This window comes from Rhineura floridana, chromosome 16, assembly GCF_030035675.1.
Source record: "Rhineura floridana isolate rRhiFlo1 chromosome 16, rRhiFlo1.hap2, whole genome shotgun sequence".
Lineage (NCBI taxonomy): Eukaryota > Metazoa > Chordata > Lepidosauria > Squamata > Rhineuridae > Rhineura > Rhineura floridana.
The window spans coordinates 8244999-8257951 of record NC_084495.1 but is presented as its reverse complement, the minus strand read 5'-3'; the positions used below and the strand labels follow the sequence as shown (position 1 = coordinate 8257951).

At 45.0% G+C, this 12953-nt stretch overlaps 1 protein-coding gene across 3 annotated transcripts in view; it reads left to right on the top strand.

Annotated features, from left to right (window-relative positions):
- The window catches only part of LOC133371179 (vascular endothelial growth factor receptor kdr-like), a 344491-nt gene extending 332987 nt beyond the window's left edge, over positions 1–11504 (top strand). For all 3 annotated transcript variants that reach the window (XM_061598328.1, XM_061598327.1, XM_061598329.1), the window contains exon 30: positions 3918–11504. In XM_061598328.1, coding sequence (XP_061454312.1) covers positions 3918–4116 — 199 coding nt within the window. In that variant the 3' untranslated portion in view covers positions 4117–11504. The remainder of the gene's footprint in view (positions 1–3917) is intronic.
- The last annotated feature ends 1449 nt before the right edge of the window (positions 11505–12953 follow it).

Below are 12953 nucleotides of genomic sequence, written 5' to 3'. Positions count from 1 at the left end.
GCCACATTCACTACTGCAAATTCTAATCCAGACTCACAGCCATTATTAAATCCAGTAAGGGCTTTAAATGCTCTTGCCCTGCAAAAAAAAAATGAAAATAAAGCCTCATTAAACACCTATAAAACCCCATAAAACCCATTACAGGCCCCTGTAGCTCACTTATTGCAATTATTGCAGGACTCAGGCATAACGGTATAACTTGCTGCAAATAGCAAATTGATTGGGATGGCTTTCTTTGAGGGCTGCTGCTCCTTGTGTACAGAATTTTTAAAGACCAAGGAAACCTATTAAGCTTGCAGTCCTAGGCATGCTTACTTGGGAGTAAGCTCAACTGAACACGGTGGGCCTTTCTTCTAAGCAAGCATGCGGGGGATCAAGCTCTCTAATTCTTTGGGTTCTGGAGCCAGTGGGCCAGACTTATGAGGCCATCATACCACAACTGCCTCGTTTGCATATAAAGCAGGTGATAGGCTGGGCATTGCTTTAAGAGTAAAGGAACCGCTCAGGAGATGGGTGTGAAACACTTTTCCTTCCCAGACCTTTCTTCCATATGGTCTCACTCTATCCATTTGCTCCATTTCTATAGCTATAATCAATCACCCAAGAACAGAGGGAAGAATGATTAGAGCAGTTGACTCTGAAGAGGAAAGGTAGGGGAAGTGGGAGGGTTCAGCACCAGAGTGAATCCCCAGAGTGGTTCAACAATTAGCTCTGTGAGAGGAATACAGGGTCTCCTATACAACCCTCAGAACCCTTCACAAACTACAATTCCCAGGATTCTTTGGGGGAAGTCATGACTGTTTAAAGTGGTATGATACTGCTTTGAATGTATAGTGCAGATGGGGCACGAGATAAAACCAGCTTTCATTCAAGGCATCAAGCAGAATATTAGAAACACAGGAAACTGAATTGAGTCATTGGTCCTTGTGTCTCAGTACTGTCTACAGTAGGGATAGGAAAACTGTGGGCCCCCAGATGTTGCACTCCAGCTCTCACCAGCCTCAGCCAGCATGGCCAATGGTCAGGGCTGATAGGAGCTGCAGTCCAGCAACATCTCGTGGGCCACAGACTCCTCATCCTTTGTCTACGCTGACTGGCCCTGACTCTCCAGGGTTTCAGAGAGAGATATTTCCCAGCCCTGCCCCGAGATGATGTCAGGAACCACATCTAGGATCTTGTGCCCGCAAAGCATGTGCTTTTACCATTGAGCTGTGCTCTTTCCATTAGGGAAGGAGCTGCAAAAGGGGGCTTCTAGAACTTTAAATGACGTCTGCATCCAAATCCATGTAAATAACACTCTGAGCGTCTCAAGATTGGGTCAGTTGCTGAGCAAAGAAAGAACAGAATGCCATGTCAGTAAATACATTAAAAGGGTGGGAATTAAAGGCTGCAGGACTGTTTTAATTTCAGGGTATGCTAGCTTGGATGAAAGGAGTATTTTCTGGGGTGACAATTGCATTTCAAATCTGCCAGAGATGGTTAATCACAGTGCTTGCTTCTGACCAAACTTGTCATCCCTCTGACTTGGGAGCAAATATTAAATGTCATTGTTTAAGAGGCTCTCTTTAAACACTCGCTGACAGACAGTGTCATTCCCAGATGGGACATGGTGCCTGGGATGAGTCAGTAACACATGCGCCCATTTTCCTCCTTACTGGGAGCTGACAGAGCCCCGAGGGTCTCATTGTGTGGCCAAGGCTAAACCTTAATAACATTTCTTTTATTTAGCTCTGCAAGACTCACACAGGCTGAGGGCAAAGTTACACAGATATTTTTGTGCTTCTCCCCATCTCCATTGAGCAGTTTAATACCTGGTAAATTAAAAAGTCAATGGAGCTATAGAGTCAGCTGACAAGAAACAACGGGAGTCAATAATGGGGGGAGGGAGCGAGGAATAGGTGGAAAGTGACTATTCTACAGGAAATGTTTAGCATCAAGGATGATGGGTAAGCAGCCAATCACATGAAGAATATCAACATGCTTATAAAAACATAATAAGAACCTGCCTGTTGGATCAAGCCAATGGCCCATCTAGTCCAGCACTCTGTTCTCATAATGGCCAACCAGATGCCCATGGGAAACCCGTAGGCTGGGCCTGAGCACAAGAGCACTCTACCCACTTCCCGTTCCCATCCTTTATGAGATAAAAGAGGGAATCCTCCTCCATCGCTGGTTTTTATATGTACTTGTCTTGAAAATAATATTTTAAGCAGAGAGTAAAATCTGATGCCAGATGTATTGGGGCACCTTTAGGGGATTTTCATCAATTAAGATAATAAGAACAAAAGAAGAGCTGAATTAGTTTAAAGGTCCATCTAGTCCGGCACTCTGTTCTCACAGTGGACAACCAGATGCCCCAATGGGAAGCCCACATGCAGGACTTGAACTCAACAGCACTCTGCTCACCTGTGCTTTCAGCAGCTGCTATTCACAGGTACATGGCCTCCAACAGTGGAGGTAGAACATAGCCCTTGTGGCTGGTTATTAGCCATTGATAGCCTAATTCTCCATAACTTTGTCTAAACTTGTTTTAAAGCCATCCAAGTTACCAGCCTTCGCAGCAAAGGTCTGTATTCCCAGGACCGAAGATCTGACAGATCTTCATATGTTTATGTCCCCTCTGAATCTGGCTAAGTTCTTCTAATGTTTGGGGAAGGGCCATAGTTCTGTGGCAGAGCATCTGCCCTGCATGCAGAAGGTCCCTGGTTCAATCTCTGGCATCTCCAGATAGGGCTGGGAATGTTCCCTGCCTGAAAACCTGGAAAGCCACTGCCAGTCAGTACAGACAATACTAAGTTAGATGGACCAATCGTATGATTCAGGATAAGGCAGCTTCTTGTGTTCTTAATGTTTCACTCAGAGAGTGGTTTCCAACCTGTGTTCCAGACAGAGACATAAAAAAGTACTAGCCTAACCATTCCTTTGCCTCCAGCCAGGACTGCCCTGGTTAGTTTGGATGTTAGGGCAGTCAAAATGGCTGATGCTCCAAGGAGAAAACTAGGATTTCATTGTAGCTGTGATTCGGCAGCTCCAATCTGCCATCTCCACCATCACCTCCATTTTGTAGGCCAGGGCTGAGGAACCTCCCATCAGCTCCATCCAAAATGGCTAATAGTGAGGGATCAAGGGAGCTGGATTTCACCAACATCTGGAGGGCCATAGGTTCCCCACCCCTGTTGTAGACCAAGGGGTTGCAGCCAATGCTAGTTGTACTCACAGTAGGCCCATTGAAATTAATTAATGTGACTAACTTTGGCTCATTAATTTCAATGGGTCTATTCTGAGTAAAACTTAGATATAACCCTATGCCAGGAACTGGCACAATTCAATCCTATTTAAACCCCAATGCTTTGAATTCAATGAGGCAACACAGACAAGCTGGGCCAGTTTCCCTGGTGAACTAAGTGTCTATCATTGCATCCTCAAATCCACAAATCAGGTTAGGCTGAGAGATAGTGACTGGCCCAAGGTCTCCCAGTGAACTTCCCAATTCAATGGGTTTGAACCTTTTCCTAGTCTCACCCTTCTAGCCACACGTGAGACATAAGTATTTAATGTCATAAGGAGAGGGGGAGGGGGATTTGGTTCGGTTTGCATTTCAACATGGACCTATCTAACCCACACTTCCCGAAACAATATGGGAACCAAAACACAGCTATACTTTGAAATATGCACTTCACTTGACCTTGCAGTACAATTCTCCAACCAAAGCAAACTGCACAAAATGTGTATATTAGAGGAAAGTGTGCATAAAAATGCATAATTAGTGAAGATGGCATACAAAAATGCATTATATTAAGGGAAATCCCATGCAAATATATATATATGTTATGAAAAAAGTGCACTAAAATGCTGATGATTTTTATCAGGACTTTATAGCTGGATTTTCACTCCTCTTCCCCCCTCCCCCACCCCAGGAGAAAAGCCATCAACAAGAGCAAGGAGTCTGTATTCCCGGAGAACGAGCGTGAGTCTGTGAAGTACCAGTTGGCAACACGGGTGGCTGAAGATACCCTGGAAGAGTCTGTTCTCTTGGCAATGGATCCCAGCCTGGAATGTCACAGCCCACCTCCTGACTACAGTTCAGTGATCCAGTATTCTGCTCCTCCAGTGTAACTGGCCCTGGGCTGGCCCTCTGCATCTCGCATCTCTCTGACCATGCAGTATTCTCATCAGGCGCCCCATTCGTGCTGCCTGCTCAACAGAACCAGTGTTTTAAAAAAAGAAAAAATGTAGGACACATTCACAACTACCCAGGTCCACCTGTGTGTGGTGTTAAACCCCCCACTGCAGATGGAAATCCTTTGAAGAGCAGCTATCTTGAGGGTATATTTCAGCCAATCTGGCTTTTATTTTCTAACCTTCCACATAGCAGACATTTTTTAAAAAGTGCTGCAATTGCACGTGTTACATCTCTGGGGGCTTTTCTCTCAAAGCTTTGGGATATACACTGAAAAATTTGGTTCTATTAACAGGGGCATATTCTTCAGGGATTACACCTCTCACAGTTTCAGGTAGGAAGAAGAATTTATATTTTCCTCAGTTTTGGTTCCTTATCACCGTTAGTGGAAATCAAATTGATAGCAGAACCGGATTTATGTCTGCCAGAATCCAAAAGCAACCCCTCCCCAGTGCATATCAGATTGCAATTGGCTTAAACTGCAAAGTAAGACCGGCGGGGGGGGGGATTTACATTAACATCCAAGACCTTTTGCTCCTCATGAATGAAAACTAAAAAGGGAATAATTAGTTGTGCTCACTCTTTTCAGGAGCAAACCTCCCTCTCTTTCTCTGAACCAAAAGTCTGACACTGATATTAGTGTAACCATGGCATCCCCCCAAGAACCCTGGGAATTGTAGTTTAGGGAGGGTGCAGAGAATTCTTCATTGCAGATCCCACAGCCCCCCTTCCTCACAGAAGTTCCCCTCAGAGGGAGAAAATGACTGTTACATCCTTTGAAATCGGTAGGTGTGCCACTAGTTTGAAAGCAGTGGTGACTGAGTGGCTCCATGTCAGTGAGACAGTAGAATCTGCTCTGGGTTTTAATCTGAACTTTCAAGGAGCTGTCCAAGGTGCTGACCTTAAAGTGGAGTGAAAATTCAGAATAAAACCTGGAGCAGATTCCACTGCCCCACTGACATGGAGCCATCAGCCACCACCGATTGAATTTTTCATTATTATTTCTCTTACAGAAAGAGAAGGGGAGGGAAACCTTCTTGGCAATGAATGTTAATCACTTGATCTAAGTCATTCAGGAGGGACAGAAAAGACCCTTAACTGGCTGTGGTAATCATGTTTGGTGGATGCTATGGTACTGGGGAAAGAGAAAGAGAAAAGATGCCTCAGGTGTTGCTGAGTTGGGCTAGGGCAGCTGGAAGGCAAACCTTAGATCCTGTGAAGCTGTGAATCAAAAAGCATCTTAAAAGGAGGATAGAAAGAACATCCATCTGATTCTTTTAGGACTTTTCAGATAATGGCCCCATAACGAATATTGTCCCTTGGAGCACCAAAAATATTTCCTTCTAATGATCAGTGTGCATCAGTTAATCATGCTGAAATGTATGTATGTGTCTTCTTCAGCTGCTTAGATAAGCTAATATAGAACTTAACTATAAAAGCACTTAACATGGAAATAATTTATTCCAAAGATCAGTGAAAAACCTGTATCACTCACTCCTGCTTTAATGTCCTATTATGGTTTAGCTCTGAATTCATTTTGATCCTGTCCCTTATATTTAACTTGTGGAAATGGACATGGGTAGAAATATTTGCTTGTGAAAACTAATTCTCCGAAAAGAGCTGCCAGGAACAGTCGCTGGCTACAAGTATGGAATCCTAAAAAAGGAAAGGAAATGGGGAATATTTCTGTTATGCTAATTAGCCAGCTATCTGAAAACCCAGCAACTTTGTGTGTGTGTGTGTGTCATGTGACTACAAAATTCAAAGGGTGTATGCAGGCGGTGGGGCTAAAGAGTTGCCAGTTTTTTGAACCACCCTTTCTAACAATGCCTGTAGCACTGGTTTGATCTGCTGCAGTGGCAGGTGGTGTCTCCGTGTCAGTGGGGCAGTGGAATCCACTCCAGGTTTTAGTCCAAATGTTCAAGGAGCTTTCCAGGGTGGTTTCAGCCACCAGCTGCCACTGATTCGCAGGTTATGTCTGGTAATGGGTGGATTCATTCCATGCTCTGAAAACCTTCATCCGCTAATTTCAGCTGATCATAGCTCACATAAGGGCCCAGGATCAGGCTGGATGGCTGGCAGTGGTGGTGTGTTGCATGTTTTCTGGTCTAGACAGGAGAGAGGCAACTGTTTAAGGTGGTTTCTGTATTTCAGCCACCATCTTGCACATTCTAACCAATGCCAGAAGTTTTCTTTAGCTATGTAATATGAATGCTGCGGAGATTATGGTTACTTGCACTTTGTTCCTGCTCCCACAAAAGGGGTACATTGGCTTCGCAACCACCCCAGGGGATCTACACCGCACAGTGGTTCTAGGAGACAGTGTATATGGAACACTATCCAATGCTAATCCTACCCAGAGTAGACCCATTGAAACTGATGGACCTAAGTTAACCAAGTCTATTAATTTTTCGAATAGGATGCAGCCCTATGCTTCTAGAGTGATGTGGTTGCCACTTCTCTCTGACTTACAGACACCATTCCACTTAAGGTCAACATGCAGTGGGAGATCCCCATGCTGGTGCTGGATCTCCTCACAGACTGCTGTTGCTGTCATGGTTCCATGCCCCATGATCTGCCCATTCCGCACAACATCTGAATCTAAGCATGGGAAGATGCAACCAGCCACTCTGATCAATTCAGAGGAGCCATTCTCCTCTGTGCAGAATGGCGCTGTGGTGTAAATTACTGCTTTGCTTCACCCAAGCTACCTTGTGGCCCTTTCCCCAATTCCTGCACTGGCAGAGCAGCAGCAGGAGCTGCAGATGCCCAAGGCCCTCGTCTCTTGACAGGCACAGGATCTTCTAACAGGGCCTTTGAAAACTGGTTTCAGGACCAGCAGAAGAACATTCTGCTTTCACAATAAGGCTAGTGCATTCAGCATCTCAGCTGTACAAATGCAGCACCAGGTAAAGTAGCAAGAGTGTGTGTGTTTGTGTTCTCTTTGAATTCATTGGAAACGTTGAGAAAGAGGGAAGTGAAAGGCGCCTTGCAGTTTACTCTCTAGGTTTTTCCATCACCCAGAGCAGAACCCCAGCAGATGCCCTATGCGCCGAACCTTCCTTAGGGAAACATGACACCACCACACCCGTTTTTTGCAACATGTCCCATTTCCTGCCATGCTCCATTATCTTGCCATATATGCAAAGGGTCGCTGATGTAACCCCTTACAGGCAGGTTACATCACAGCCCAAAGATGCCCTCGTCCTACTAATATGGAATTGGAGAACTCGTGTGGTGTGCCTCTTCCCAAAGCCACAGACACCCCCATGGACTCACTGCCCAACATCTCTGCAGGACTGATCCTGACTTTGGTTTCATAGACATTCTTGTTGTTTTTGTGTTAACCAGCCTACATACTGCCTAAAAATGAACCTATATTACTTGTATTTTAGTTACTAATATTTTTTGTTTGCCCTCACCTTCCCCTCCCTTAATTTAATTACTGTGTTGTTTTTTCAATTATGTTGCTACATAGAGAGATAGAAACAGTCCTGCCAAAGTACAGCGCGTGATCTCTCTGGTAGACGTGAACCCTCCTTTTGTGTAAGCTTTTTCTCCCTGATGTCGCTACCAACATGTCTGACTTTGGCAGGGTCGTGCTGATCCTCTGTAGAAGCAGTTCAATGCAGACGTTCATTTACGTGGCAATGTTTATCACGCTTAATGAAGTACCAAAGAGCAGGAAATCCCCTGATATGAGAGCTTTCCATATCTTTACTGAAGATGTCACTAATGCTTGCGGGACAGGCTCCAGTTTACAAGACCCTCCCCAGTTCCATGACTTTGTTTTTTGTTTTGCCAAACAGCCTCTCCCTCCCTCAAATTTTTGCTCGTTTTGTGTTAATGCTACTTGGCTCCTTTTAGAAACCAAGGAGCAGCATAAATCTTGTGGGGGGTTGGGGGGGGAGATCAAAGGACAAGAGAGGCATAACTGACTTTGTTCCCACTTAAGGCTGATCTCAATTGCTGGACAAAAAGAGGAGCCAGTTGCCCCAAGGAAGTATATATTTTAGTTTCTTAGATTACTCAGGGAATACTTTGTGACTTCAGAGGACACTCAGCCTTTGTGACCTGATGAACCTCAGATGCATCCAACATTAATCAGGAGTAAGATATCTCTCATTCTTGTTCTTTCTTTGTTCCGAGCAAGACTTTCTCTTTATTCACCCTTTTCGCAATTGTGCATTGACAGAGAAGAGAGTTAGCCTGTCGGTTTTCTGCCTTTTATAGTAGGCAATAGTAGGCTAGCCCTAATATTAGGCAGAGTGAGGCAGCCACCACCAGTTGCTGAGGGGCAGGCAAAGCTGCATGTCATGTGGTTGGCCTGCACCTCCTACACGTGCCTGCTGCCCTGGGGTCCCATCACCAATGTTGAAGTATGATTCAACTGCCAGCCTAGATAGATTTTATACTTGGAATGTAGGACGCATCACCAGGCCCTTTGCTTCAGAGGCAGCAAAATGTCTTGGGCTGGCCCTGATTTTCTCTCCCTTTTTACCACAGTTAAAGGCTTCATAATAAAAGGCGTCTGTTTATATCCCTGATCCATTCTTAACACTGGGATTATTCTTTCAGAAACGTATTCATTGCCCCGCTCTAATTGTACGTTGTGATCTGCCACTGTGACACTGAGACAAAAGCAATATTTCTTATCCCATATTTTGGGGAGTCTTCTGCCTCTCACTTGACAGAGAGAGGCTAAAAGAAAGTTGAAGGCATCATCATGCTCTGCCTTGCTTATGTTCTCTGAAGGGTTAGTCAGCACTTCCACAAACCCTGTTTAGCCGGAGATGACATTGGAGGGAAAGAAGCATGTATGTTAGGAGTGGGCAGACTTGTCAGATTTACTTTGCATTTTAGTAGAATCCCAAGATCTACCAACTAGAGCCAGTTGCAAAGACATACACATTCTGTATGTGAGCACATTCTGAACCTAGAAATTTATTTTCAGTCTCAGAACTGACCTGACCTCAAAAGTCTTTTCATACAAAAGCCTAGTCCTGCTGAGCTCCCTTCATTTCCACAGCCTAATTAAGGTGGAGAAAGTTGTTTTGTTGTTACTACTGCAAAACAATTGGGAGTCAGAGAAACCATTGCAGAAGGTCCCAATCTGCCTTCTGCCCATCCCTGATGCACAACCTTCGGGTCTCTGGAAATGTCTGCAGTCAAAAAGCATAGAGGATATGGTATAAAAGGCCCACTTTCCTTGCCCCCTGTGAGTAGCAAGCACTTCGCTATATCGTCTGAAGAGGATTTTCCGACATTGGATGGATCTAATCATAAAACCTCTGTTACAACGAGTTAAATTGGGTGACTAATTCAGAAGTTACAAAGGATACTAGAACATGCATCAAAGTGGCAACAGCTCAATGTGGTGCATTGTTTACCATGTGGATCAGCACTCCATACAGTCAGGGCATGGTGCATGATGGACATAAATCCCCTCCACAGTCCCATTCCTATAGAAGCATGACCTGTTAGAAGGTGGCTGTAACTGAGTCATCCCTGAAGCTTACTTACCAATGTAAGTTAAAATATGGCGTTTGCTCTCACGAGATGTAGTGATGTCCACCAACACGGGTGGCTTTAAAAGAGTATTAGACAAATTCATGGAGGACAAACCTATCAATGGCTATTAACCATCATGGCTATGTCCCACCTCCATTTTCAGGGACAGAATGCCTCTGAATCCCAGTTGCTGAGAATCACAGGTGGAGAGAGTGCTGTTGCACTCATGTCCTGCTTGTGAGCTGCCCGTAGGCATCTGGTTGGCCACTGGGAGGACAGAGTGTTGAAAGAGATGGGCCTTTGGCCCCATCCAGCAGGGCTTATGGCCTTTATGTCCAGATCAGGAGCCTCACCATGAGCTGACTTGGAACAAAATTGCCTTTTCTTCCTGTCCATATATGTGATTCCAATATACCTCATCCTGAAGGATATGCCAAATTGGTGTCTTTTTTAAAAAGCTGTTCTGCTTTCCCCATCGGTTTCTAAAAGATTCTGCCACAACCGTAGTTCACATGTGATGTCACCAGCCAAGGGCCCAGAGCAACTGAGCCTATCCTCTTGTTCAATGGAAAGGGCTTCACTGTGATCACTTGTCCTACCAATAATACACATTGGAACCTACGTAATCGATGCTGGAAAACATTTTGACTGCTGTGACCAGAGGCAAGATCATGATTTTTTACAGAATGAATGCTTAAAATAAAATAAGAGAGATTATCTGACTTTCAGTTCTTCATATATCCTCTAATCTCATGTGCCCCCCAAACTGTTTGATCCTATGATCTTTATTACTCTCTTTCCCTCTCTCTCTCTCTCTCCCTCTCTCTCTCTCTCTCTCTCTCTCTCTGTCAATCCTTGGCCAATATAACAGCTTTACCCTGCAATCCTGTTGCCGTAGGAAGCATCGAGGACAGAGAAAGAGGTCTCCAAGGCAGTTTGGAAAGGGAGATCTAGTCTTGGATTCCCATTCTCTGCTGCTGCAGCCCTTTCCACAGGTTTCTTCGTGCTAACGCTGGAGTTCTGACACTGCGAGGGCCAAGAAAGAGGTTGCTGGAGCTGGACGTCTTCCTCCACCCTCAGTTCTGCCCTGTCAGTGACAAACCAGCAGGGCACTGGATAAGGGAGATCAGTTCTGCCTCTTCCTCGTCCTCCCGTTAGGATTGCTGCCTTATTGATGCAATTAGAAATACTGGGAGCAAAAGGCTCAAGAAGGGATTTGGGCTTAACGCCCTTGCTGAAGGGAAGCTACAGATTTGCCTAGGACTCCCCCGAGTCATTACATAGCAGACATACCAGCCTGTGGTCTCTGTGATTGCTACAGTGTACTCCCAAGCACCTCGTTGGTCTGCACCAGGGTGGGTGGGTGGGTGTGTTGTGGGGGGGAGTACATCAATCCAATGAGATGGCAGGCAGGCCTTGGTTGTGGGAAGACCTATTGTCAGGAACTGCACTGAGCAGAAACTCCCATAGACTTGACCCATCTTTCTCTTTTTGATACTGCCTCATTTTCCCGACGTTCCTGAGTTGTCGGTACCATTAACAAAAGCCTGTTAGCCAGACTAGTAATGTAGGGTGGCTGAGCAATCCAATAAGCAAATGCCCCATCCAGCTCCAAACACTATGGAATGTATGGTGAGACCAATCCCTGTCTTGTCTGAAGAATGCACTGGAAAAAAAAACCCTGCTCTCTTTATGTAGTCAAAAATGTATTGTAATTATTAACCAAATAAATAAAAAGGATTCTATATTTATACAGCCATAAGCTTCCTTTGTGCTGTCTGTTCCAATTCATACTCCGTCCCCAGCATCTCCCATGTGAACTGATGCAACCAAACAATCATCTTATGAAAATGACCACTTTGGTTATTTACATTTCTTGAAGCCTTTTAATCCATTTCGCTCCCACATTACAGAGCAGCGTTCGCCAACCTGATGCCCCAGCCAGCACGACTGTCTGTAGACAGATGTACAGTTGCAGAAAGACACGCTATATTACTGCTATTGTTATAGTTATTTCATTATTATTAATACCACATTCGTATCCTCCCTTTCCTCCAAGGAGTACGTGTTTCTCCCCCTCTCCATTACATCCTCACAACAACACTGTGAGGTTGGTTAGGCTGAGAAACAGTGACCCCCATGGGTTTCATGTCTCCCAGGTCCTAGTCCAACACTCTTACTAGTCCATCAAGAAAAGCACACACAAGACACACCAGCCTTGAAAAATGTAAAGCCTCACACTTTGTAACAGGTTTTCTCACATTTGGACGGGCAGGATGGAAGAGAACAGCAAAGCTCAAGCCTTCCCAAACTCGCCGGGAAGAGGGTCCCAGAGTTTGGGGACTTCTGCTGAAATGGTCCAACTGGTGGTTATGTGAAAGGAACAGGCAGCAAGGCCAGCTGACAGACTTTGGCAGTCAAGTGGACTGACCTTACCGGATAGCCCGGTTCCTATAGGAGCAAAAGGTTCTTTAGATATCCTGGCCAGACCATGTAGGGCTTTAAAACCAAAGAGTTGTATCCAATGTTAGTCACATTCAGCGCAGACGCTTTGAAATGAATGGACTTGACTAACTGAGGTCCAATCGTTTCAGTGGGTCTCTGCTCTGAGCAGAGCTGTGTCATACTCAACTGTGGCGCTGATGAGCGAGCTGAGAGGAGGACATTTTAACTCCTGGATGAAAAGGATTGCAGTAGGAGTACATCTGTTTTACATGCAGCAGGACCCAAGTTCCAGCCAATTCAAGGCAACTCAGCTGCTCATTGAGGCAGGGTATTGCCAACAAACTATGTTGCTGCTGAAAGAATTGCATTGGTCACCCATTTGCTACCAGGCTAAGTTCAAGGTTCTAGTTTTGGTGTACAAAGCCCTATGCAGCTCGGGACCAGGATACCTGAAAGGCCGTCTTACCCCATATATACCCAGTCGATCACTGCACTCTGCAGGTGAGGGCCTCCTGCAGATACCATCTTATGAGGAGGTCCATTCTGCACAACATAGGAAACGGACCTTTAGTGTAGTGGCACCAACCCTTTGGCATTCCCTCCCCTTAAATACTAGACAGGTATTTTTGTCTTTTTGGTGCCTCCTGAACTTCCTCTTCCAACATGCCTCTTAAGTAGAGATCTTTCCCAGTCTGGAATTGTTTTTAAGGTTTCTTATGTGAAAGATGTTTTTTATTGTGTTATCACTTGTTTGCCGGCCTGGGCTCCTTTTTGAGAGGAAGGGTGGGATATAAACAAAATACATAATCCCGACCAT